This window comes from Sphaeramia orbicularis, chromosome 11, assembly GCF_902148855.1.
Source record: "Sphaeramia orbicularis chromosome 11, fSphaOr1.1, whole genome shotgun sequence".
NCBI classification, from domain to species: domain Eukaryota; kingdom Metazoa; phylum Chordata; class Actinopteri; order Kurtiformes; family Apogonidae; genus Sphaeramia; species Sphaeramia orbicularis.
The window spans coordinates 15,462,689-15,488,404 of NC_043967.1; the positions used below are offsets into that span (position 1 = coordinate 15,462,689).

The 25,716-nt window shown below is 36.6% G+C and overlaps 2 protein-coding genes across 2 annotated transcripts; one reads left to right on the plus strand and one right to left on the minus strand.

The window, feature by feature from the left end:
- Window positions 1-7,594: 7,594 nt before the first annotated feature.
- On the minus strand, window positions 7,595-14,493 carry fam221a (family with sequence similarity 221 member A). The gene is made up of 6 exons (XM_030148076.1): window positions 14,415-14,493; window positions 13,951-14,124; window positions 13,615-13,805; window positions 13,424-13,497; window positions 13,126-13,258; window positions 7,595-7,704 (listed from the first exon to the last, which is right to left on the minus strand). The coding sequence occupies exons 1-6, from the start codon at window positions 14,477-14,479 to the stop codon at window positions 7,595-7,597; spliced, it is 747 nt and encodes a 248-aa protein (XP_030003936.1). The 5' UTR covers window positions 14,480-14,493.
- Window positions 14,494-17,307: 2,814 nt separating this feature from the next.
- Window positions 17,308-23,944, plus strand: ccdc126 (coiled-coil domain containing 126). Its single transcript, XM_030147674.1, has 3 exons — window positions 17,308-17,645; window positions 19,511-20,148; window positions 21,692-23,944. The coding sequence occupies exons 2-3, from the start codon at window positions 19,911-19,913 to the stop codon at window positions 21,922-21,924; spliced, it is 471 nt and encodes a 156-aa protein (XP_030003534.1). The 5' UTR covers window positions 17,308-17,645; window positions 19,511-19,910; the 3' UTR covers window positions 21,925-23,944.
- The last annotated feature ends 1,772 nt before the right edge of the window (window positions 23,945-25,716 follow it).

Sequence of the window (25,716 nt, forward strand, 5' to 3'; positions counted from 1 at the left end):
AAGCAGCTGCATGAATGGAAATGTATTCAACATGAGGCAAACATAGGATAACGTTAGCCTTTCATAACGTTAGCCTACTACTTGCATAGTTGAACTATTGATGACAAAATCTCTTCTCCTTTAAATGTACAGTCATGTGACCACTAGTTTAAAACAGTGACTTATTTGGAAACCACCTTAAAACGTACCTCAGAATTATGTATTCCGTGAAAGTAGGTTCTCTTGATATGTGTCACTCACTTGAAAGACGTTTATGGATATACGCAATGCTGACTAAAAAATAAGTAGGTATACGCCGTACACCCTGGACTACACCATTGCCTCCTTCACGGGGTGTTCCAGCACCGGTAGTGATGCAGAGTCGTTGATTTGTTCGATGACCTGGGCTGTGATGGACTGGTCACTGACCCCGTGCAGCAGACACCAGTCTAGGATGAGACATTATCACCCAGTTCTGGGTCACGTCTCTAGGACAGTGGTGGATTGCAAAGCTTACGGCTACACAAACACCAAATGCAAACACATGCCTTCCACTCAGTCTTGCTCACTGACTGCTGCTTGTTTACTTGCACTCAATCGCCCGGAACCTATGATGGTACGTCACTTCCGGCCAGCAATGGCTGCTCCCCATACGTTCTGCCCCTGTGCATAATTCGCATAATAAAAAGGCCCAGTGTGGTGGATTTATGGTGATTTTTTTTTTTACTGAATTTATTTATTTATTTATTTATTTAGCACAACAACAAATCAAACATTAGGACAAACAAAGAAACAAATTGTGCAGGTGAGATCAGAAAATCCCGTGGGGCTTATAAAAACAATCTCACCTCATTACAGCATTATCTTAAAGAATGACAATAGGAATAAAACAATAATATACAAAGTACAACAAGAATATAAACAGAGAATAAAAGAAAAAGAGTATGTGTAAGTGTGTGTAAGTGCAGGAGAGTGTGTGTATGAGAAATATTTTAATTTGTTAAATTAGATATGTCCTAAGCCTAAACTTGAGGTAGACGGAGATGTGATTTGAATATAACTGTTCCATAGCTGAGCCCCCTGAACCTCAGACAGAACTGACCACGTCCAGTACAGACCACTGGCACATGCAACCAACTGGCATGGCTTGTATGGATGTTATATACATTTCTATTAAATTGGAAGAAGGCTTTACAAGGCAAAGAATGTGTGCGTCTCTTGCTTATAAGTAATACACAAAGCACAATTAGTGTTGTAAGCATGACCAGTGCAGGTACACCTTACACAGCCAAACTCATGCTTCAGAAAGCAGCTGAAACACAAATTACAAAAGATTAAGATGTGACCACATACAACATTGCCCATAAAGTTGGAATGAAATATTTTTACCTCTTCTCATGAAATGATTGTGACAATGTGATTTATTCTTGATCGATAGTTACCACACTGAGACCTGCCACCTTCAGAAGTTTTCTAATGACTCTGCGGTACAATCGAATGCATCAGTGGGGTTTGAGGAGATGATGTACCAGGCTGATGTGGACTCCAGCGTCACATGATGTGAACAGAACTGTTTGTAGTTTAACATGAGGAAGACCAATAAGCTGATTGTGGACTTTAGGAGGTCTCAGACACCTGTGATCCCTGTTTCCATTCATGGGGTCAATGTGGATGTGCAGGTGGATTACACATACCTCTGTGTACACACTGACAATAAACTGGACTGAGTAAAGAACACGGCCAGAGGTGTCTTTACTTCGCTGTTACTTTTTCTCATACTTGCATGGAACAACTGTAACCACACAATTTCCTCTGGGATTAATGAAGTATTTTGAATCTAAATGAAGTGTGACTGGGACTCAGTATCACTGCATCTGGTCAAAGGTGTTTTCTGATGTGTATAAATAGGAATAAAAAGAAGAATGTGTCTAATAACTGTCATAATTATTCCAACAGTCTAGGTGTCCATCCACCACTGAATGCATCAAATACAAATTAAAGACATTTTAGGAGGCTTATTTTCCTGAAACAGGTGAAAAGGTAGACTATGTTAAACTATTTCAACATGTAGAGACAAGAATGAGTGAATGGAATAAAGGCCAAACTCATCCAATATATATATTTTTTCATAATTCACTAGAAGAATAGAATAGGCTTTATTTGCCATTTGCAAAGATACATAGCAGTATAGGCGCATTGGAATTCTTGTGCATTTCCCTGAGTCAGAAAAGGGAGGTTGAACAAAAAAGTAAAGATATGACAAAAGAACAGGCAGATACAAAACATATAACATGGCTAAAACCTACAAGAAAACAGTTATTGCGCATACAGCTCAGATGCACATTTGTAACAATGGAGTAATATATAAAAAGGGGTAATAGTAATGATAATAAGAGTCCTGAGAGGTAAACAAGTTATTGCACATTTGAATTAAAAGTACTGTGATGTATAGAAGGTTATTGCACATTAAATTTAAAGTACTAGGGGGTAGATCAGTATATTGCACATTCAATTAAAATACTGGGAGGTAGAGCAGATTATTGCACATTCAGTTAAGAGCATGGTATTTGTAAGTGTCTGTGTTAATATGGGGGACTCGTGATCTGGGGTACTACCTACCCTCCTTATCCTACCCACTAATTCATTAAAACTTAGCTACAAACCATTTTTATAAATTAATAGCGTCATTAACACATAAAATTTGCTTTAATTGTCATTAAAGCTAAAACAGGTCTTAACAACTGCTCTTGCATAATTTCACACTGAGCATTTCAAAATCAAAATGTTCATAAACCCTGAAACCCTGTTAAACTGCATCAACTAAGTCTCATGTCTTGTCTATGAGTCTCATATAGCAGTACTTAAATGCACTCCATTAAATGTGTACGTGGTTGAATGTGTTTAAACAAACTGTTGTCAGTCAGATATTACTGTTGATTTAACGCTGCTGTCCCTTCTCATTTGTTATCATGATGCTTTGTGAAAAAGCAAAATCCATTTCTCATGACCAACCCCCTCCCCCGATTCAATCAACACAGGAGGAGATCGAAGCGCAGCCTCTGTTGAGTCTCAGCGTTACCAGTTTCCCACTGTTTTAGCTACAAAAGAGTACACACACACATACACACACACACACACACACACACACACACGTATATGTCTAGTGTGTGGAAAAATAACGTGGAATTGTTGAGAGGTTTTTGCTTTTGTTACTGTCCGGTTCTTGGAAACAGAAGGCAATATTTGGGGTGTGATATGTTTTTTTTTTTTTTTTATGGGGTGTAATATCTGATCTTAACAGAAGACAAACTGTTTTGATAAGCAGTAAAGCAGGGGTGTCAAACTCATTTTAGTTCGGGAGCCACATAAAACCCAATATGATCTCAAGTGGGCCGACCAACAAAACAATAACCTATAAATAATGTCTACTCCAAACTTTTCTCTATGTTTGACAGTGAAAAATGCAAAATTTAATTAGAAAAATCTTCAAATCTACAAAGTATCCCTTGAAAAATACAATTAACATGAACAATCATGAAAAAACATGAATTCCTTACAAAGAGTAAGTATAATTTTAACAATATTTTGCTTCAGTTTATCATTACAACTTACAGATCACAGTGGATCTACAAACGCACAAAACATTTAGTAACAGGAAGAATGTTGTTCAAATTGCTCTTACTTCTCTTAAGACATTTCAACTTGTTCATATTTGTTCAGGTTATTTACATTTTTTTGTGAAAGGATAGTTTCTTAGTTTACACTAAAATAAAGACAAACTAAAACAAATTGGTCTGTATGTGGCCCCTGAGCTCAAATGCGTTTGACACCCTTGATTGCTTATATCTTCAGTATAGTGGCAATCTAGTTAGAAAAAATGCCACTTGAGGGATTTTGAAGACATTTCCAACTCGTGACGGTCTCTAAAAACGAAGTCCGCCATGGATGTGCATTGAATACTTTATTTCCTCACAAATCTTAAAAAACACCTACAAAAGGCAGGGTGCTGAATGACTTAAACAGCCCGCCTGAAGAGATAAGGCTTCATGCGGAATCAGTGTCATCTTTAAAATCATGTCTTAAAAGGCATTTCTATAGACTTGCCTTCTTGTGATGTTGTCTCTTTTTAATGCTTTTTTATGTTAAATACTTAATTTTACCCTGTTTTGGTTATTCATTTATATTGATATACATAATGTTGTTTTATTCCACTCCTTCATTTCGTATTGATCTGACAGCATCATGTTATGTTATTTCTGCCCTCTCCACTATGATACACTCAAAGTTAGTCATGTTGTCATGTTTGCTGTACTCATCTCTTTTATTGTGTTGTTTGCTATGTTTTTATTCTGCTGTTGTGCACTTTTGCTTGTCTGTCAAAGCACTTTGTAAACTCAGTTTTTAAAGGTGCTATATAAATAAAGTTATTATTATTATTATTATTATTATTATTATTATTATTAATAATAATAATAATAATAATAATAATAATAATAATAATAATAATAAAATAAGCTTGTATACAAACAGACAAAAATATTAATACAACATCCATTCAGACGGTCACACACATACAGGCATGCTTGAAAAACTGTGTGGCTTCCCGTGGCTTATATCCCCTGGTCTGATCACTTGCATCTCCCTTACATAACCTCTGCCTGTCTGATTACTACCTATGCTCACAGGTGTGCAGGTGACCCTAGCAACCAAGTGCCTCACCACAAATATACACCCACATTCACACATACAACCATACACACACAGCACAAATCTAAACTGGCAACAACATTCAGTGTAATTTTTGCATTTCACAAATTCATCCGGAATACCTGATCGGACCCTGTGGCGGGCCAGTTATCATCCACAGACCGTATGTTTGACACCTGCAGTAAAGGAGGATTTGCCTGGAACAAAAAATCTGCAAGAAAGTTAATGTTTGAGGTAAAGTTATCAGGTGTTTCAAATGAATAAATGAAGTCAATCAGATGGTAAAATGATACGTGTCTCAGCACATTGTAAATCCACTTAAAGGGGTCATATTTTGCTAAACCCACTTTCATTAGTCTTTGGTACATATATTTGTGTATTTGAACCCTCCAGATGCTGCAAAGCTATCTTTATATTCATTCTGGCAAAAATCAAGTGGATTCCTACAACCCGTTTCAATTGCATCTTAATTTGTTACTTTTTATAACTAGTTACATCACGACATTTGCACATATAAGGTCAAGACAAGGTAGGATGAACAATCAGAAACTGTCAATTCAATATCTAAATATATGTATATATACATATACATATATCTTAAATCATTAATTCCTTCAAACTCACATTTAAAATAGATCCTTTATCCAAAACCAGACCTTCATTAATTCACTTTGACACTCAGCTTAGTCTACAGTGTACGACATATTTGGATTTCAGTCACATCATAACATTTTGTGACTAATTAATCCTTGTATTAAAATTATAATATGTAATATTTTTGCAACAAAATAACAGCTAGGCCTATGTTATATATCATGTTGACATGTACTTACAAGCCATGGCCTGTTTAACATTTATTTTTATTTGGGGCTATTTAAAGGGGTCATATCACATCATATCATATTACTAAACCAACTTTTATTAGTCTTTGGTCCATTTATTTGTGTATTTAGACCCTAATAGTTCCAAAAGTTTGAATTTGAACTCTCCAGGTGCTGCAAAGCTATCTCTATATTCATTTTGGCAAAAATCGAGTGGATTTCTACAACCTGCTTTAATTCCTGCTTTGTTTGTTACGTCTATAAATAGTTACGTCACAACATTTGCACATATAAGGTCAAGACTTCAGACGAACATTTCTCAGAGTATGCTATAATTGTTTGTCAGCAGCAGCGGTTATAGTCCATACTGAAAATATGTCCAAACTTTGAGCCGATTTCCTAAAATGTTCAGTTGTTGGTTGAACAGAACAGAGCAGCACGGTCAACAACCTGGAGGGGGTGGGGCCTGAAATGTCTCATGTGCATTTAAAGGGCCAGCGCTCAAAACGACCTTTCTGGTGTCATTACTCAGAAATAGGTTGAAGATGGACCTGTGGAGTTGAATTAATGAAGAATTCAGACCAACGCATTTACAGTTTATGTAGACCACAGGGAAATGTTTTAAACTGCATAATTCAATTTTTAAAAACAGCGAAGTATCACTCCTTTAAGGCACTTAAAAGTTTGTTGTGACCTGCTGCAGGTAATACACTATAGGAAGTTACACTTAAAGATGTATTTGATTTTTTTTTTTTTTTTTTTTTTTAATGTGAATTTCCAACATTTGTTCAATTAAAGAACCAATTAGCTTTTCCCCAGCTCATTGTACAGAAACAATAATAACAGATGCAGTCTAGTCTAATATGCAGTCTGAGTTAACTGGATCCTTGATATTAGTTTAAACTTTTTTGAAAAATGGCTTGAGTAATTTGAAGTGTACCTGTACTAGTCATGCTTACAACATTAACTGTGCTTTGTGTATTAATTAGAAGCAAGAGAGGCACATATTCAGTAAAAAATTGCAATAAATGCACCACACTGGACCTTTTTATTGCGGGAATTATGGGCGGGGACTGAACCTATGGGGAGCAGCCGTTGCTGGCCTACGACAGCGTATTAGGGCCACATAAGAAAATAAAAACACTTGTCACTATGAGAATAAAGTTGTAAAATATCAAGATAAAACCTGTAATTTTATGAGAATAATGTTGAATACAAAAAGCGAAATATCACTCCTTTAAGAAGCATCAAGAGCTTATACACTCAAATACTCTTCATTTCCTCAGAACCATATATTGTTCTGTAAGCACCCACAAATACAGCGTCCATAAAGTAGCTTCAGGCTGCTATTTCAAGAGACTTTTTTGGTTTGTATTGCAAGTGTATTTTTGCCTTCAGTGATGTCCTATGCCTCTCCAGTTTGAAGTGATTCGTCAGTACCTGTCAGTCTGTTGTGTCGCTCTGTGCTCAGTGAGTTTGTCTGTCTGTCTTTCTGTCTGTCTGTGGGGAAATTAGTGGAGTGTGTTTGTTCATGTGCAGTTAAGTCAGTGTGTGCTGAGTGTAACTGTCACAGGGGTAATTAAGTGTTTCCTTGTGCCGTAATTGCCAATTTAATCTCCTCCGCTTGCCTCCTGATTTGTGGTGTTGGATCTGTCAGTCAAGCTGGGGCGTGGTTTCCATGGGGATGAGGGAAGTGTTGCAGTCATTTCTTTCAAATAAATGGCCTGCGTTTAAATTACCTGTTGCCTCCGGGCTGCTATGCAGAGCCAATTACCGTAAACTATAACTGTGTCACACTAATGCAGCAGGACTTTGAGTTTTAGCTTAATTGGGTTTGACTCTCTATTCCTTGTCCCACCCACCTTCTCTGCCTTTATGTGAAGAGAAAATGTCCAGAAATTAGCGCTGGTTAGAGGTCAAACACTTGTTTAAAGGGGCAATTGGTTCTTGCAGTCGACAGAGCTCTTATGAGTCACAGAGGGCAAACATGATTGATTTTAAGTGTGCATGTAGCTGTGAAAGTGTGTATATGCTTAATCCTGTGGGAACGTTGTAGGAGATACACACTGAATCTGAAGTGTCAGCTTTCAGATGGGATCCCTTCCACTCGTTTCCTCTGCAGCAGTCAGTTTCAGAGCCCCAGGTGCGTCCATGCTATCCTTCAGGCGTCTCCATGCTCCCTCTCCCTTAAGACCACCTGTTTAGGTCACACTCATACAAACACAAACACACACATGGTTCCTTCACTAGCATTACAACACAGGTGGATTAGGATGCACTGGCCACCGGGGCAGATGCTGATCCAGTGTGACTTGTCATTCTCACAGTGGGAACATTTGAGTGGGAGTGAATCCCCATTTATAGATCACTCGTTAATTTTATTTTCCCAATTAAAGACAGAAGAAAGTGGGCTGCCACTGGAAAAAACATGGCCTGTTTCAATCTCCATTCATGACGTGGATTAAATCAGCTCTCATCACTGCTGATCTACCGTGAGGAATGGGATTAATCAATCGGAGACAGTACATTTATCTGCAAATTAAAAACCGCGCTCATCACTGAACACGTAGCCGTATGGTTCTGGTGTTATTTTGGTGACACGTTGAGTGGGCTGTCTTCTCCCCACATAAAAACATCATTTATACATTCATACAAACCTCAGACGTAAGAGGGGAATAGAATATGCAATAAATAATATGGAAAATTGCTAGAAAAATAAGATTTAAATTTCTCTTGCTGTGACCTTCACAGATTCTCATGTAATACAAATACAGTCTGGCCAAAAACATAAGTGCAACACTCCAGTATTTCATTGGATCTTTAGCTTGGATGATGACATGCATCCGCCGTGGCATCGTTTTTAATAAGCTGCTGCAGTGTCACATTTATTTCTGCTGTTTTTTGGACATAATGTTGCTGAACCTAGACCTGATCAACTGAATCAACCCCAGATCATAACACTGCCCCCACAGGCTTGTACTATAGGCACAAGGCATGATGGGTAATCACTTCATCCACCTCTATTCTCACCCTGATGTGCCCATCACTCTGGAACAGGAACATGACCTTTTTTCCATTAAAACATTGCCCAATTTTTAATTGAAGCCTTTTTAGTCCAACGGCCTGAAAGGTCTGATGGACTATTGGTGTCAGTTGGTGTCCGTCCGTCCATCCGTCTGTCCGTTAACAATTTTTCAAGAATCTTCCTCTTCGAAACAGTCAGTCAGAATGACTTGATATTTGTTGTGGAACATCTTTGGGGTGAGGTCTACCAAGTTTGTTCAATTAATTGGGAAATATTGATTCCTGAATTTTTTTTATGAATTTTTGAAATTTTAAAAATCCCCATTGTTTTATAATGGGGCACATTTCAAAGTGCTATAACTTGAAAACAGCTGAAAATATTGATATACTTGCTTGCCCCCCCCCCCCCCCCCCCCCCGATCACCACCAAAATTTAATAATTTGTTCCTTGTGCCAGTATCAACATTTCCTGAAATTCTCATCCAAATCCATCCATAACTTTTTGAGTTATCTTGCACACAGTCAGACAGACAAACCAATGCTGGCAAAAGCATAACCTCCTTGGTGAAGGTAATAAATATGCCGCAGGACTACCGGACCCTTGATCCTATTTTTTTTATTATCTTCACTGATAAGTGGCCTTCCTAAAACTACACAACTGTTTAGTCCCATTGGGTTCTCTTCACATTGTACATGTGGAAATCCTCTTAATTTCACAATTAAATTTAGCATTGAGTTCTACGGTTGATTTTTTTTAATGATTAGATTGCATCAAACAGTGGAATAAAACAAAAACATTAAAGATTTCAATTAAGATGTTTCTTCCCTCTAAGATAAGGGTCCCCCACTGTTTTTCCAGGTTTTAATAATCTGTTGGACAGTTTTTAACCCAATTTTAGTTGTTTGCAGCATCTCCTTGGTTGCTTTCTATGCCTGGTGCAGGCCAATAATTTGACCCTTCTGAAACACAGTCACACCTTGTTTAAGAAATGAGAAGCTACTCATTGCATCAGTTAATGTAAAAGAACTTGTTACATGCAGCAACCACAAAAAATACTGAACAAGATACACATCACTTCTCCTACTCACACTCTGCTTCCCAGTGGATGTGTTTTTTCTCTCTTTTCATTTCAAGTATATATTAAATTACATTTAGACCATTCACTGTGATTGCTTCAGGCTTAGTTTGGAAAATGTACTAAATAACATAAGCAATGAGCAATCGATCTGGATCTATGGAATGTTTTACAGCCCATCATTATTGACAGACCTTGGTTGCATTTGGAATAATGATAATATGATTCTCATTCTCAAATGGAATTATAGACTTCAGTGGAAAATAATAACCAATAATGAACATTTACAGTGTGTTTGATGTTCAGTTCCACATTTATTCATTTTTCATTTAAGCATTAATTATTTGGATTTTACAGAAGCACCAAGAAGTCATATCCCAGATAATCGTCAATCCTATTTGTACGAGACTTACTGAACAACGACACAAATACAGAGATCCTGTGGTAACATAGGCCTATTGTACATTAACATCTCTATGATTTAGGGCAACTTTTTGTTTTCATCCTGACATTTATTCTGCCTATTTACAAACTGAAAATTATAAAGGCTGTATTTGGGTACAATTTTCAGTGTCTCATAACATGACACAGCATGGAGACATATTTACAGAAAGAACAAGCACAAATTCTTCAGAAGGATGAAATCTCAGATCAATGACAAGCATTGCTGCATTTGGGATATTTTTCTATTTATGGGCTGCATGAAACTGAGATTGGGGGTTAATCTCTAAATCACTAGAGGTCCCCCAGTTATACTACTCACGTGCAAATAGAGCCTTGTTTGCATAAATTATCTCATGCAATCTAGGTAATTATTTTGTGCAAACAAGACTGAGAGATAATTAACTTGCACAAAATAACACGAAATAATAAAATTACTAATAATTAAAGCATTAGAAAACAAAATATACCCTCAGTGGCCACTTTATTAGGTATATCTGTAAGATGTTGGTTGTTAGTGCCAGACAGGTATTTCTGCAACTGCTGTTCCAATGGGACTTTCACGAACAACCATCTCAAGGGTTTACAGAGAATGATCCAAAAAATAGAAAATATCCAGTGATTGGTAATTCTCTGGGTGACAATACCTTGTTGATTTAAAGGTCTGAGGCCAGACTTGTTTCAACTGATAAACAGGCAACAGTAACTGAGTTACAACCAAGGTATGCAGAAGAGCTTTTCTAAACTAGACAACACATCCACCCTTGGAGCAGATGGTTTACAGCAGCGGCACATACACTCACCTACACTTGGTACTGGTGTCCCTAATAAAGTGGCCTCTGAGTGTATAAAGATGGAAGGAAAAATTACCACATTTTTATAAAATCAGCCAATTAATCAGCTTTTTTCTGCTTCAAACTATTGTTATTGTAATGGATTTTAAAAATTCACTGGTTGACCTATCATCACAATACTCTTGAACACTCTCCTCGATCAAAACATTGCTTGTGAAATTTACTGTCTCACAATTATTTATTAGGAATGTGCAATTAATTACTGTGAAATACACATAACTCATGACAGAAACATGAAATCACACTGAAAAACCTCTGAAGCATTCATCTGTTTATTGGTCATCTTCCAGAGAACGGTGTTAGATGTTGTAGTAGATTACTTCAGTTGACCCTAGATGTGGAGGTACTCGGCCCACTGCCACCCTCTCCTCCTTCATTTACAGGAAGATGCAGCAGAGATCAAGAAAATCAAATGTGACAAGTACCAACAGTAATGGGACAAGAAGTGTCTAATCTGCATTGGTAGACAAAACTAAGAGGTCAGATTTTCTAGAATGCAATTATTAGAATTAAACATAAAACAATCAGGAGAGTGATAACTAATGTAGAAGTAGTTATAGGCATATACTGCAATGCTGTGACTTCACATTTTGTACTTGTAAGGTACTGACAAAGGAATGTGAGATTTTAGGACCCTTCATTCCGCCTCTACCACTATGTGTGCACAGTAAAAGCTAGATTGCGAAATAAAGTCAACAGCTGATAATGGGACTACTAAATCTTTGATCATTTAACACTGTTAGGTGAAGTAAAACCTTTCCCTGAGATAAAGTTATTATTCACTTAGACTGAGATGTTGTGATATTTGTGTGTTTGCATGTCAAGAGTCTAGATTGCATTACGTGCATAGAAGCATTTGTAAATTATGATGTATGCCATCCGAAGGCTTCTGCAATCATTACTAGAGTCATTAAACATGCTGTAAATTTATAAACAGATGAGCTAAGCTTTTCATTGACTGCTACAAATGTGTGGGTGAAAAATCAGTGCATGCTGTCTGTAATATAGATGTATTAATCAGACACTGCTTTGGAGGTTTATTTATTCGTTAGATGCTACATTGCTCTTTGCTGCCCTCACATGGCTATTGATGGAACTGTTTTCTCTCTTGGCGTTAAGCTTGCACATTCATTCCCCCGGCAGTCTAATGGTGGCTGAGGGGTTTTAATATTCAGTCTCTCTAAGACAGTGGTTCCCAACCTTTTTTTGGCTCATGACCCCATTTTAACATCACAAATTTCTGGTGACCCCAGACATTCAAAACAGAGACTTTTAACAGAGACTTTTATTTTTATACTTTTTTTGCTAAAATCAATTTGTTTTTGATCAAAAACATCTTTCTTTTTAATCTAATTTATTCTTAGCTATTTATACTCTACATTTATTTACTTATTGATTGTTAATGTGGTATGACTGTTTTTGTGAAGCGGTGACCGTATTTTGTATTTTTGAATTTCCCCTTGGGGATTAATAAAGTCAATCAATCAATCAATCAATCAATCAATCAACCTATCTATCTATCTATCTATCTATCTATCTATCTATCTATCTATCTATCTATCTATCTATCTATCTATCTATCTATCTAATAGTTTGCTATACTATGTTGCAAATAAATGTTAATTTTAGATGACATTTAGTCTATATAATGTATATAATTATGGACGGAGGCAGAAAAGCCAGGTGTAGATTACTGCCCAAAGTGAGAATTTTATTTTCCTTGGTCAGGATATGTACAGTCAGTCCAGTTTGTATTTACAAGGCTGATAATTAATACTGAACAAACAATAACTCAAACTATGAATTACGAAAGAGCTGCAGCATCTGAAACCGACCACCATGAACATTTGAAAGATAAACAGAACCACAGTGCTTCAGTTTCAGCTTCACAGTTTGTCATGTCTTTTATGTATTGTGATTATCTCTTTCAACTCACCATATATTTTTTATTAGTAAGTTTTTATTTTTATCAATTACTAGAAATTTCAGGCGACCCCATATGGGGTCCCGACCCCAAGGTTGAAAAACACTGCTCTAAGAACTGATGTCAACTACATCATGTATGCTACGTTCCAGAACCATCATCACACCAAGCACAGAGTGAAGCATATAGTCTGTGGGTAAACACACACACACACACACACACACACACACACACACACACACACACACACATGGACTAATTGTATACCATTCATTATAAGATACAGATCTGGCACTCACCTAAGTCACTGGCCTCCATTGCAAGGTAACCATCTATAAGGGAACTGAACCCTGTCAATCCACCCATGGCAGCATAAGGGACGTCCCTGCCTAGTGGTCGACCCCGGGCCTCCCTCTCTGCTTTTGTCTCAACCTGTAATGACAATAGAAAAAAGGATATAATGATTTATGGTCAGTTAAATGTGCAACTTCATGAATGGTATGGATTCTATACAGTTACACTGTGTTTGACTTTCTTTTATGCCACAGACATTTTAAATATTCAATAAATGGTCAGATCCAGGTCAAGTCTACTCACCAGTGTCTGGTGAGCATAGCTGGGCTGACCACAACCACAGGTGAAGGGGCTCTGGAATCCAGAACAAGAAGTGCCTGAAAAAAAGAGGATAAACAACATAGAAAAGTGAAAAACATGACGGATATATTTCATTTTAAATCTAATATCTAGAATCACCCAGTTGTTGTAATATGGTTGCAATAGAAACTCACACTTCTTGCACAAATGACCAGCAGCTTCACTGTGATCCTGGGGTAAGTGTTTACACTTGCATCTGACAGGCGTTGGCCCATTACGGGGAACAAACTCATATGTTGAACACTGGCATCCTCTGACCTGACATGGAAGTGCTAGGGGTCGTCCAGAGGGAATCACTTCAAAGTCGGTCTTGTGTTGCTTGTACCTGGACATGAAGACTACAGCTTTGTGAAGAATGGATTTACAAATAACCCCTAAATGTGTGGATCTACATTATATCTATATGCAGCTGAGGAGGGTAATGCAAAGAACACATGTATCTAATTTAGTTACTATATAAGCTATTTTACCGATGTGTACAGAAGCACTGGGTCTCAGGACCAATAAATTTGCAGTCAATACCACCTGGTACCCCAAAGCTTACATATAGCCTGTTTTTCATTCGGAGAGGGAGCACCTTCCTTTTGTACTCCTCATATTGTTCTGGGGTTAACAGTGTTCCTCCATCATCATCACCCACAATCCTTTAAGAAAAACAAACAAACAAACAAACAAACAAACAAACAAACAAAACACAGACATACAACCAATAATGAGTTAAAAAATACAATCAATGCACGCTGTGCCTCTTATTATTATTCTTAAATGATCAAGTTTGTGACTCCAGTCGACATTTACAGGAGTTAACAGTACTTTCAATAATAGCTCTAGCATACTTTGTAGTAATAAGCTAACAGTTGACTGGCACATGTTGTTTCTTGCTTTAAAGTTCATGAATGACAAAAACAAACAGCATTCTAACATGGGGACAAACCTTCTGTACTCCCAGTACTCATCTACTGCTCGTAAAGCTGACTGATCAAGCCGCACTCTTTCCATTATTAAAATAACAAAGACTGTAGGCTAAAGGCTACTGCTAATACTGTTACTATCGGTTGCCACGGAAACGGTGACTGACGCCCTTTTACACACGCGCACGACATTATCTATTTGTATGTTATCTATGAAGACCGAAAATTAAGTGAAATAAAGTAAATACAAATACATATGATCATTATATATGTGCTATCTGAAGCTGGATGCTGGATTATATTTACAAAAATATTTAATTTTGACAAATATGTAGCGAATAATATAGACATCAAAATTTCACAAACCTATATTGTTTTATTTATATTTTATCCCTAAATCCGATCATCTGTCACCGGCTGAATGCTATGGCTAACTTTTTTTTCCTTTCCTTTAAGCGATTTTTCTTCTTCTTTATTTATTTATTTAACGGCGGCTACAAACATTATTTGTCCATTTCCGCCACCCTCCGGATGTGAATTACCTCTAATGGCTTACAGGCTATGAAAATACAAATTACATTTAGTGTAAAAAAACAAAACAAAACGCAAAACAAACTTCCATATATTCTGTTGCTAATTTTTATTGTTTTTAAATACTCTAACAGATACCTAATAAATTTGTCTCCTGATGATTTGCTTAGAATATCTTTTATGTTGAAAGATTCTTCTGTGCCCTCTATTTTCCTTGTCATGTTATTTCTTGCCCTTGTTTCATTCATTTCATAATCACATGCTCTACAGTCTCTGGAACATTACATCTATCACATGTTTTCCTATTAAAAATAAAGTCTTGTTTAGTCCCTTATGTCCTAATCGGAGTCTTATAATTAATGTCTCTTCTCTTCTGCATCTGACCCCCCCCCCAAAAAAAAAAAAAAACGCCTCAAGCCAGCGTTTGGACTGATAATGAAAAGCTTTCTTCCTTTACTTTGTTTATTCCGTTTATCTTGCCACAGCTGTATAATTTCCTTCTTAATAATTGATTTAACTTCTTCCTCACCAACTTTATTCTGTACCAATATTCTTTCCGATTTTAGTGCCTTCTTAGCATATTTGTCTGCAAGCTCATTTCCTATCATTCCCACATGAGCTGGCACCCAAACTAATCTAATATGTATTCCAATACTTTGAATTTGATTTAACATAACTAAAGTTTCACAGACTAAATCATTCCTGTCACTTAAATTATCTGATTTGAGATGTTCTTTCTTTCTTTCTTTCTTTCTTTCTTTCTTTCTTTCTTTCTTTCTTTCTTTCTTTCTTTCTTTCTTTCTTTCTTTCTTTCTTTCTTTCTTTATTATTTCAAATTATACATTTACATAAACATGTACTTAGACATAAGCAACCACACAGACACAATACCAAAACAACAACAACAACAAACAAACCTACAAACCTATTAAACACAAAAAAGAGGGGGAAAAAAACACAACAACAACAACAACAACAACAACAACAACAAAACAACAAAACAACAACAACAACAAGATAAATAATATTATCAACTCCTCTGTACAATGCTCAGGGCTGATTAAGAGTTAATATAATGTATACTAACAGCAAATTTCTCTGTCAAGTGGACATAGAAGACAGCAGGACACTTTTGTAGACAGTAGAGAAAAAAGGTTGGATTTGAGATTTTCTATTGCTGACAATGAGTCTGTACATATTATTCCTCTTAACTTGTTCCACCCATTGCAATGCCATTATTATTGTGATAAGTTCTGCTGAAAATATTGAAAGATGATCTGTTATTCTTGCTGCCAATTTAACATCAAATTCTGGTGCTACATATGCTACTGATACTATTCCAGTGTCTGGTTTCTTAGATCCATCACTAAAGTCTTGAATATACTTTTTGCAATTTAGATCAGTGTTTTTTAACCTTGGAGTTGGGACCCCATATGGGGTCGCCTGGAATTCAAATGGGGTCGCCTGAAATTTATTGTAATTGATAAAAATAAAAACTCACTAATAAAAAATATATGGTGAGTTGAAAGAGATAATCACAATACGTAAAAGACATGACAAACTGTGAAGCTGAAACTGAAGCACTGTGGTACAGTTTATCTTTCAAATGTTCATGGTGGTCGGTTTAAGGTGCTACAGCTCTTTCATAATTCCTAGTTTGAGTTCTTGTGTTTTTCAGTATTAATTGTCAGCCTTGTAAATACAAGCTGGACTGACTGTACATATCCTGACCAAGGAAAATAAAATTCTCACTTTGGGCAGTAATCTACACCTGGCTTTTCTGCCTCTGTAATAATATACATTACATAGACTAAATGTCATCTAAAATTAACATTTATGTGCAACATAGTATAGCAAACGATAGATAGATAGATAGATAGATAGATAGATAGATAGATAGATAGATAGATAGATAGATAGATAGATAGATAGATAGATAGATAGATAGATAGATAGATAGATAGATAGATAGATAGATAGATAGATAGATAGATTGATTGATTGATTGATTGATTGATTGATTGATTGATTTACTTTATTAATCCCCAAGGGGAAATTCAAAAATACAAAATATGGTCACTGCTCCACAAAAACAGTCACACCACATTAACAATCAATAAATAAATAAATGCAGAGTATAAGTAGCTAAGAATAAATTAGATTTAAAAAATTTTTTTTGATTAGAGGATCAAAAACAAATTAATTTTAGCAAAAAAAGTATAAAAGTAAAAGTCTCTGTTTTGAATGTCTGGGATCGTCAGAAATTTGTGATGTTAAAATGGGGTCACGAGCCAAAACAGGTTTGGAACCACTGATTTAGATTGAAAGGACCATTAAAATAACTACATTTCCCATAATGCAGTATGAATGACGCACGCAGGGGATGTTCGGGGGGGAGCCATGATAGTCAGCACAGTTGCATGCTTGGAATTTTAGCTCCCGACTTTTACTTGCAGATAGCCCATATACCTTTGAGAAGTCTTACACGGAAACGAAGGCAAATAAACGCCGATATGGACTGACATCTTCGCTTGGAGCTAGCTAACGCGGACGCGGACAGCCGGCTACTTGACAGGATTTCCCCATAGACAACAATCAACAACAAGCATCATTCAGTGTCAGAGCAGCCGGAGCTCTCAGACTCAGACGCCCAGTACCTTCTTCTGTGGAGCTTGGGTATTTCTCCTTCTACCTCACTATCTTTTCTAAGACTAGTTACCAAGGTAAATTGATCTTTTTATACATTCCAGATAATATCGTTATTATTATAATGTTATTATTTGTGACTGACAAGTTTGTGCGTTGCTCAGCTAACGTGTCGAGCTAACATTATACAAGTGAAGTTGAACATAGCTTTAGCTGCAGCCCATCACACAATACTTATCAACATTTACAGGACGAAATACAGAAGAAACAACCTGTTCTGGATTTGGACTGGCATTTGGCTTGGTTACTTCTCTATTTTAACTTCAACCTTACAATAAATAGATATATCTATAAATTCAGAGAGTCAACAGGTATGACAGTTGTACTGCCTTTTACTATAATAACACTGACATTTATTTACAGCTCTGTTTAACCAGGTCTGTGAGGCTAGCAGCTGTTGAGTCCCAAGTGATAGCAGTTCAGTTGAATATTTAACTTCTAGACAGCATTTTTGTCACAGACACTGTGTGCCTTATCAGTATCCAACACCACATCGGGTGTACTATATATAAAGTCCTCTAAACAAGTGGAACATTGTCTGCAGATTAAACTTTGAATAGTATTGTGTTCTACAGAACAATAACCATGTCGGATGAATGGTCTAACATGACACTGAAGACTGTACAGTGCGTTGACAATATGATTAATTCTGATGGATATAACCTACGGGATTATATGTTCAAGGTGCAGATAGATCATCCTAAAGAGTTGTTGTTGCTGCCCCACGGCTAGAATAGTTTGCAGCTCCACCCTGAAATATTACCTGTACCTGTTTGTTAATGTAGTTTTATATATCATAAATAGCTTATAGATGTGACTCATCGGGAGGTGGAAAACATAAAAACGTGGTTGTAAGCATCTTGAATATGCTCTTGTTCAGAGATGTATTGTTAAAAAACTAGTTTGAGCTGGAGAGTAGACAAAAGGTTTCTTAGGTGGGTGGTAAAAGCTTTCTTGTTGTAGCTGTCACATGTTACAAGTTTTTTAGTGAAAACGTTTCCATCAGTAGCACCCTGCTCTCTTTTCAGTGTTTTTTCTCCCTTGCTAATACTTTGTGGGGTCTGGGGTCAAAGGAGGGACATGTTTGTCTGTGGACAGAGACAGAGACAGGGAAGAATTACAAAATGGATTCGATTACCTTTCTCTTCATAATTTATTCCTGTAGTCAGTGCCCTCACTCTGACCTCAATAGGAATTGGCACACCTACACCCAAGAGAGAGCAAAGAGAATAAACCTGGTGACGAACTGGTGAAAAGGAGAATAAATGTGATGACGAAATGGTGAAAACAGAGTAATGACTGCCTAATTTCCTCTGCATGTGTAGGGTACACTCCCAGACTATTTGTATGTCCAGTAACCATTGTGGAGGTGGGATTATGAACTGAATGCCTTCTGTACCTCCTATCTGGAGCTGTAAAGTGGGTCCCATGAAATCTAAACTGGTAATCAGGTTTCTGGGATAAGAGGCCTGGATATTTGTCGATGTGTGGGCTATTGTGGTGTTTTGACCAAAGTCTGTCTTTAGTAATAGCTTTGTTATCAAGGAAACCTCTTTGATGTAAACACCAACTCAATGCAAATAATGATCATGTGGAGTTTGTTTGTCATCTAACCCACTCTGTGTTTACATGTATGTTTCAGAAACTGCATTCATCCACCCAGAAATCACAGCCAGTAAATATTAAACACTTACCTCTGGCCACAAGATATAGAGGTGTTAGAAAAAGAACATGTTGTTGTGCTCAGTATTAGATTGTTTTGTTATTAGTAATTTCAAAATTTAAAATTAAGAAATGATTATCTTTTTGAAAGAGTGTGCTTCCTCTGTGTTTCTGTTGTTAACTAAGTCTCTTCTACTTGTCTTGTTCATCTCTGACATAGTAAATGATGCCTATGGATCTCCAGGCTGAACCACTCATTTGTCCCCAAGTCAACTTTCAACCAAGAACCCCTTCAGAAGCTCCTGACTGTTTCTGTGGGCGTTGACTTCCTGCCGATTGCACTTCCTGATTGCTCCATTGTTCAGCACTTTTTCACCTCAGCATCTGCATTGGTACTGAGCAAGGACGTGTCTTGTTTAAGTGTCTATAAGCAAGACAGTGATTCTGTACCATGTCGTGGAGTGTCGCTATGTAGCTGACTTGTCTCCGTGGAGACATTACAGAAAATATTATTTCCTTACAGACTGTAAGAACTTATTTGTCTCATCACACTCAAGACTATACCCTGAGGCTCGGACCAGCCCACTCCAGCTCCTCTCCTCTTTGCCACCCCCAGTACCATGCTGGGTGCACTCCTGCGGAGGAACATGTCCCAGAAGCTGAGTGTGCTGCTGCTGGTATTTGGCCTGGCATGGGGACTAATGCTGCTGCGCTACACTGTGCAGCAACCACGACATCAGAGCAGCGCAGAGCTGCGTGAGCAGATCTTGGAGCTCAGTCGGAGATACGTAAAGGTCCTGACTGAAGAGAACCAGAATGCACTGGGTGGGCCGCAGGGAACCTCCATGGCTGGATATGGTGAGCCTTTAAGAAGAATTTATAAATGTTGAGCAATGGCCTGTATGATATGATGAAAAGTTTACTACCGCCACAAAATAGCACACTGTAAATACAATGAATAAATAGTTTCCATGTATCTATTTTTACTATAGTGAACTATTTTATAATTTCTCTTAAAATGACTGAGTTGAAATGTTTATTTCTTTCATTTTGAATGATATACTCAAACAAATAAAAGGTACTCATATTTGATATTTTTTTCCCTTTTATGGAGAACCTTTGCACAATTTTACATCTAACAATGTAAAATCTTCAAAACACTTTTAAATGTAGTTGCAAACAAAATAATTCTAGGCCTAAAATATCAACATGATTACAAATATCAACATAACTTGCTGTGCACTAATACCCCTTGACCAGAATGGACAGACAGGTGGACAGATGACAAAATGATTACAATACCCCTTTGACCTGAAGTTGGCTGACGGTTAAAAACCACACAATGCGAACAAAAGTGAATACAGGCTTACAGGCCTACATATTTTCTTATATAGAATACTAAATCTAAACACCGCAGAGAGGGAGCTTCCTTCTGTTTCACACAGTATTAAAGATAACAGAGGTTAGTGGTGTTTGAGTCTGTGGGGAGGTTTTTTCTGGTCCATTGTAAGAATCACTTTCATTCACAGATGTAGCCCCTGTTTTAGGTACGAGATCCTCATGTTGTTTGGTTTATGTCCTTCTCCTGTTCAGAATTACCCTGTCCCATATGAAATTCAGTGTCCATGTTCATTTGTTGTCTTTGTGCCAGTGTCTTGCCCACATGTGTGCTGAGTGAAGGGATGCAGAGAATATACTTGTGTTATCACATTATATACAGTGTAAAAGTCCTGGACCTACATTAGGTTTGCTGGTTTAGTAAAGTTTAGGCAATTGTAATTCTAATGTTTCTGTTTTAAGATATAATCTGGTGGTAGAATTTAGTGTGGTTTCCGTTTACACTTAACATGTTTTAACCCTTTTGCTCAGACAGTGTGAGATTTATTGCACTCATTTTCTGATGTTGTGTACCAGGTTTCATTCAGCATATGTTTCTAGCTGTTTGTGCTGCTTCTTATCATGGGGTCAAAAGTGACACTAAATAGTCATTTTAACCTTTAGGAACCCATTTAGTTATTTTTTTTTTCTATGTCAATGCAAAGCAGATTGAATGTACTGTTGGGCTTGTATTTGGTGCTGTTGTGCAGGTGAGAGAGCTGACCTACTGCTTTTGTGTGTCTTTTAAGCCTATGCACACATTCCCTGTATTTTCTTGTTGTATCTGAAGAAAATAGAATGAGATATAAATATGCTTGCTCATTTCAACCCTGCAAAAACAACAAAGATGAAGATGGTCTCAGACTTTTGCCCAGTACTGCATATGGTCATATTGCACATCCTGGTCAGACTTGACTTAGTTCATGCATGAATGTTATGGGTTTTACATCTCTGAGAATGATTTATTTTCTTCTCTGTTTGTTTTTCTCTTTTCCTTCCTTCCTTTTCTCACATGTCCACACAGCTGACCTGAAGAGAACAATAGCCGTGCTGCTGGATGACATTCTGACCCGGCTGGTAAAACTAGAGGGGAAAATCGAATTGGTGGTCAACTCCTCCTCCACTAACACCTCCCATGCTGCAGGAGGCATTCTTGCTTCTGCTTCCACTTCCCTCCAGAAGTCCTCAAAGCAGGAGACTCTGGGCAGCCACCCGGGGACGTCGCGTCTTCACCCACACATCCCAAACAGGCCATAGTTTTAGAAGATAGGTTGTATACATCACTCTGCTTTTATCACTGATGTTACCCCATCAGAGTAAGGACAAGCAACAGAGGGACATTTGGACATCCAGAGACTTAAAATGAGAGATGCTTTTCTGAAATGTCCAGCCAGCCTCAGAGTGAAGGACTGCTTTATGCTGTATCTTTTCACATGCTGATATTTATTTTTCATTTTTCTTTACCAAGACTGCACTGCACAGTTTTATGTTTCTGTTGCTGATTCTGTTTGAGTTCCACTTCAACATCTTCATAAGTAATGTCAAAGTTTTGCAATAGTTTGAGCAGATGCAAAGAAGCGTTAACACTTAGAACTGAAACTGAGCCTCAGCTTTATCACAGAAATAGCTTAAAATGCTGTCCTGTCCCCTGTGTCAACAATTTGACGATATTGCTTGAACATATCAAAATGCTTAACTAAACACACAGTTGCTGTACACTGGTAGGATTAGCTACATGTAAGTTTGTGGCTTGTGCAGTTGCTAATTCTATATGTAGAAAATGTTTGTTTCACCTCCCACACAATTTTTAGTTATTTTTTTGTTAAAGGATAATTTAAATTAAAAGCGCACCCATAAATATAACCCAAAGAGGTTTTTTTTTTTTGCAGTGCAGTATGAACACATTACTTTAGCTGCAACTGTCTGAGACTTATGCAAAATATTTTGGATGACTATTTACCATTGTAAACACAGGATTATCGGTGTTTTCTCTTAATTTGGTGTCCGATGTTTGAATTCCCTTGTTTAGTGTAGAGAAATGTTTTAATTTAGATGTAAAGCAGATTGAATGTACTTTTGGGTTAGTATTTAGCCCTGTAGTGCTGGTAAGAGAACCGGCCTACTGCTTAGACATGTTCAGGGTTCATATTGCACTGTGACTATAGAGCTTATCTAAAAATACTAGACAAGGTTCTGTTTCAACTTTAATGTATTTAAGGACCATGGTCTCACCCTGTCTAGGATCCCTGAGTTGCTCATTAACATCATCATCATTTGGTGCCACAATAAGGATAAGCAATATTTTCATGTTATTTTTGACACAAAATTGTAAGTAGCATAATAAAATATATGGAAGAAAATATTTAATGAAAACATAAATTGTAGATACTCATGAATTCTCCATTACTTAAGATGTGTCTGACATATTACAAACTACACCATGAGTGAAGGCAGGTAGTCTGAAATAAAACTGTGACTGCATTAAATGATGCAATAAAAATAGTTTCCTCTCAATGCTGATGTAGAGAAGATGACAGTGATAATTGATTGTGATAAGTACATCTCTGTGGAAAAAAAAAGCTTTTCTCATTTAAAGGCCCAATGTGTAAGTACATTGAATATCATTATCATAATTGTGTTTTCATTAGTGTATGATCACACAAAAATGAGAGTCACCGTGTTCGCTTTACCGTAGAATGAGCCATTTATATCTGAACAGGGAGCAGGTCATCTTTTGCAGAGTCTGCTATATTGTGTGTCCACTTTTTTACAGTAGCTCAGAGTGGATTGGCTCCTCTTTTTTATGTTTTATAGCAGATGGCATCCAGCATTAATCTGTGCCACCTATTATGTTATGAGTGTGGACCAGATTAAGTGTCCCCCTTATTTAAAAGTTCAGAACTGCTGTCTACAACTTCGGCACTAGCTGTCACTAAGTATCTCACATTGAGCCTTTAAATCAGTTTTATGTCCGCTCCACTAATCCAGTCAGCTGACTGCAATAAAAATGTCCTGTGTCATTCAGGGCATCTGTTCAATGATGTGCCTCATAAAATAAAATATTCTGTTTTGTCTAAAACCCGACATTTAGGCAGTGGTCACCGCCGAGGGTGCCAATAGGTGGGTTACCTTCTAATGATGCATGAAGTTCTAATGAAGATGCCAAAGATTGTCTTACTGTGTGCTAAAGGAGTCAGTCACAGCCCTGTGGAACAAACTGGTGCTGCACCAGTGGAACTCTGTTTCTGTGTAATTAAATAAATATTTCAGCAGCAAAGTGTCTCGGACTTCTCATTGATTTCAACCCTGACACCATAAATAACCTAAGAGTTGCTGGAGATCAAAATCATTTACTGATCTAAAATGTTTATATATATATATATATATATATATATATATATATATATATATATATATATATATATATATATATATATATATACACATATATATACATATATATATATATATATATATATAGAGAGAGAGAGAGAGAGAGAGAGATATGTATACAGGCTGGGGAAGCAAAATTTACAATATTTTGAGGCAGGGATTGAAAGACAGTGTATGACCAATTAGTTTATTGAAAGTCATGACAATTTATTTGCCACAAGAAAATTGACATAATAGAAAATGTTTTTATTCTATGTGTCCTCCTTCTTTCTCAATAACTGCCTTCACATGCTTCCTGAAACTTGCGCAAGTGTTCCTCAAATATTCGGGTGACAACTTCTCCCATTCTTCTTTAATAGTATCTTCCAGACTTTCTCGTAATAGTTTTGCTCATAGTCATTCTCTTCTTTACATTATAAACAGTCTTTATGGACACTCCAACTATTTTTGAAATCTCCTTTGGTGTGACGAGTGCATTCAGCAAATCACACACTCTTTGATGTTTGCTTTCCTGATTACTCATATGGGCAAAAGTTTCTGAAAAGGTATGGATAATAGTGTTAGGTATGATTATGTATATTATGATTATATATATGTATATATATATATATATATATATATATATATATATATATATATATATATATATATATATATATATATATATATATATATAAAACGCACTATTAAAACACAGAACAGCAATTTGTACAATATATACTAGACAATATATTATCAATATGATAATTAAAATACATACAGAAATAAGGGTGCAAAAATATTGTGTTACTGAAAATATGATGATTACAAATTTCTCATGAAAAATTCAGAGGAAAAAACTTAAGGCCTCATCCTCAGTTACAAGAAATAACATGAAGATAAATATTTCAGAAGCATACCTATATTCCCCCTAGACAAAATATTCATCTTTGTGATTACATTATATTACACAGTGTGGTATTCATCAGAGATGAAGGCCACACGATAAAAGTATTTAAAAAAGCAATAATAATGAATCCAATAATAATTATTCACATTTATAGCTCAAATATCTTTCATATGTTACAAAGTTTTTTGTTTGTTTTGAAAATGATTACAATTGATCTAGACATTCCAGGTCTAGGAATCTAGATATAGCTATAATTTGTTACCTTTTAGAAGAAGTCAAATTTAAAAAGTTACAAGTTTATTAGATTCACCGGTACAGTTTTTGAGCAGCTACTAAAGTATAAATAGAAATTCTACATTAACAGCAGATTATGTTCTTAGGCCTCGGTCTTTGCCTATCCTATAAAACAAACACATGCTGGATTTATATCTGTGTGTGATTACCATATTTTCATATATATTGAACAAAAAGATCCATTTTTATCTCCACCTAGAGCGGAATATTTGGGGTTAATTACCTTTTACGTATCCTCTTTAATGTAAATGTGGGGCTTTGAAAAAACCTCTCATTGCACCACAGTCCCACTGACTGATGATGCAATACAATGTGGAAAATACTGTCTCTTATGTTTGATCAGTTTGAAATTAATTTCTAAGCTTCTAAGAACAGAAGTTTAACCTACCAACTGCAGCAGTGGAACAAAGTTCAAACCAGGAATGTTAATTTTCCTTACAACAGTGTACACTTGTATAATCAAAATCCTACTC

Bases quoted from the DNA above. Each gene is read 5' to 3' on its own strand.
- ccdc126 (XM_030147674.1), top strand. From the start codon at position 19,911: ATGCTGGGTGCACTCCTGCGGAGGAACATGTCCCAGAAGCTGAGTGTG. The intron at 20,149-21,691 runs GTGAGCCTTTAA...ATGTCCACACAG, and splicing joins AACCTCCATGGCTGGATATG to CTGACCTGAAGAGAACAATA.
- fam221a (XM_030148076.1), bottom strand. From the start codon at position 14,479: ATGGAAAGAGTGCGGCTTGATCAGTCAGCTTTACGAGCAGTAGATGAG. The intron at 14,125-14,414 runs GTTTGTCCCCAT...TTTTTCTTAAAG, and splicing joins GAGTACTGGGAGTACAGAAG to GATTGTGGGTGATGATGATG. The intron at 13,806-13,950 runs GTAAAATAGCTT...CTTCATGTCCAG, and splicing joins CAGTGCTTCTGTACACATCG to GTACAAGCAACACAAGACCG.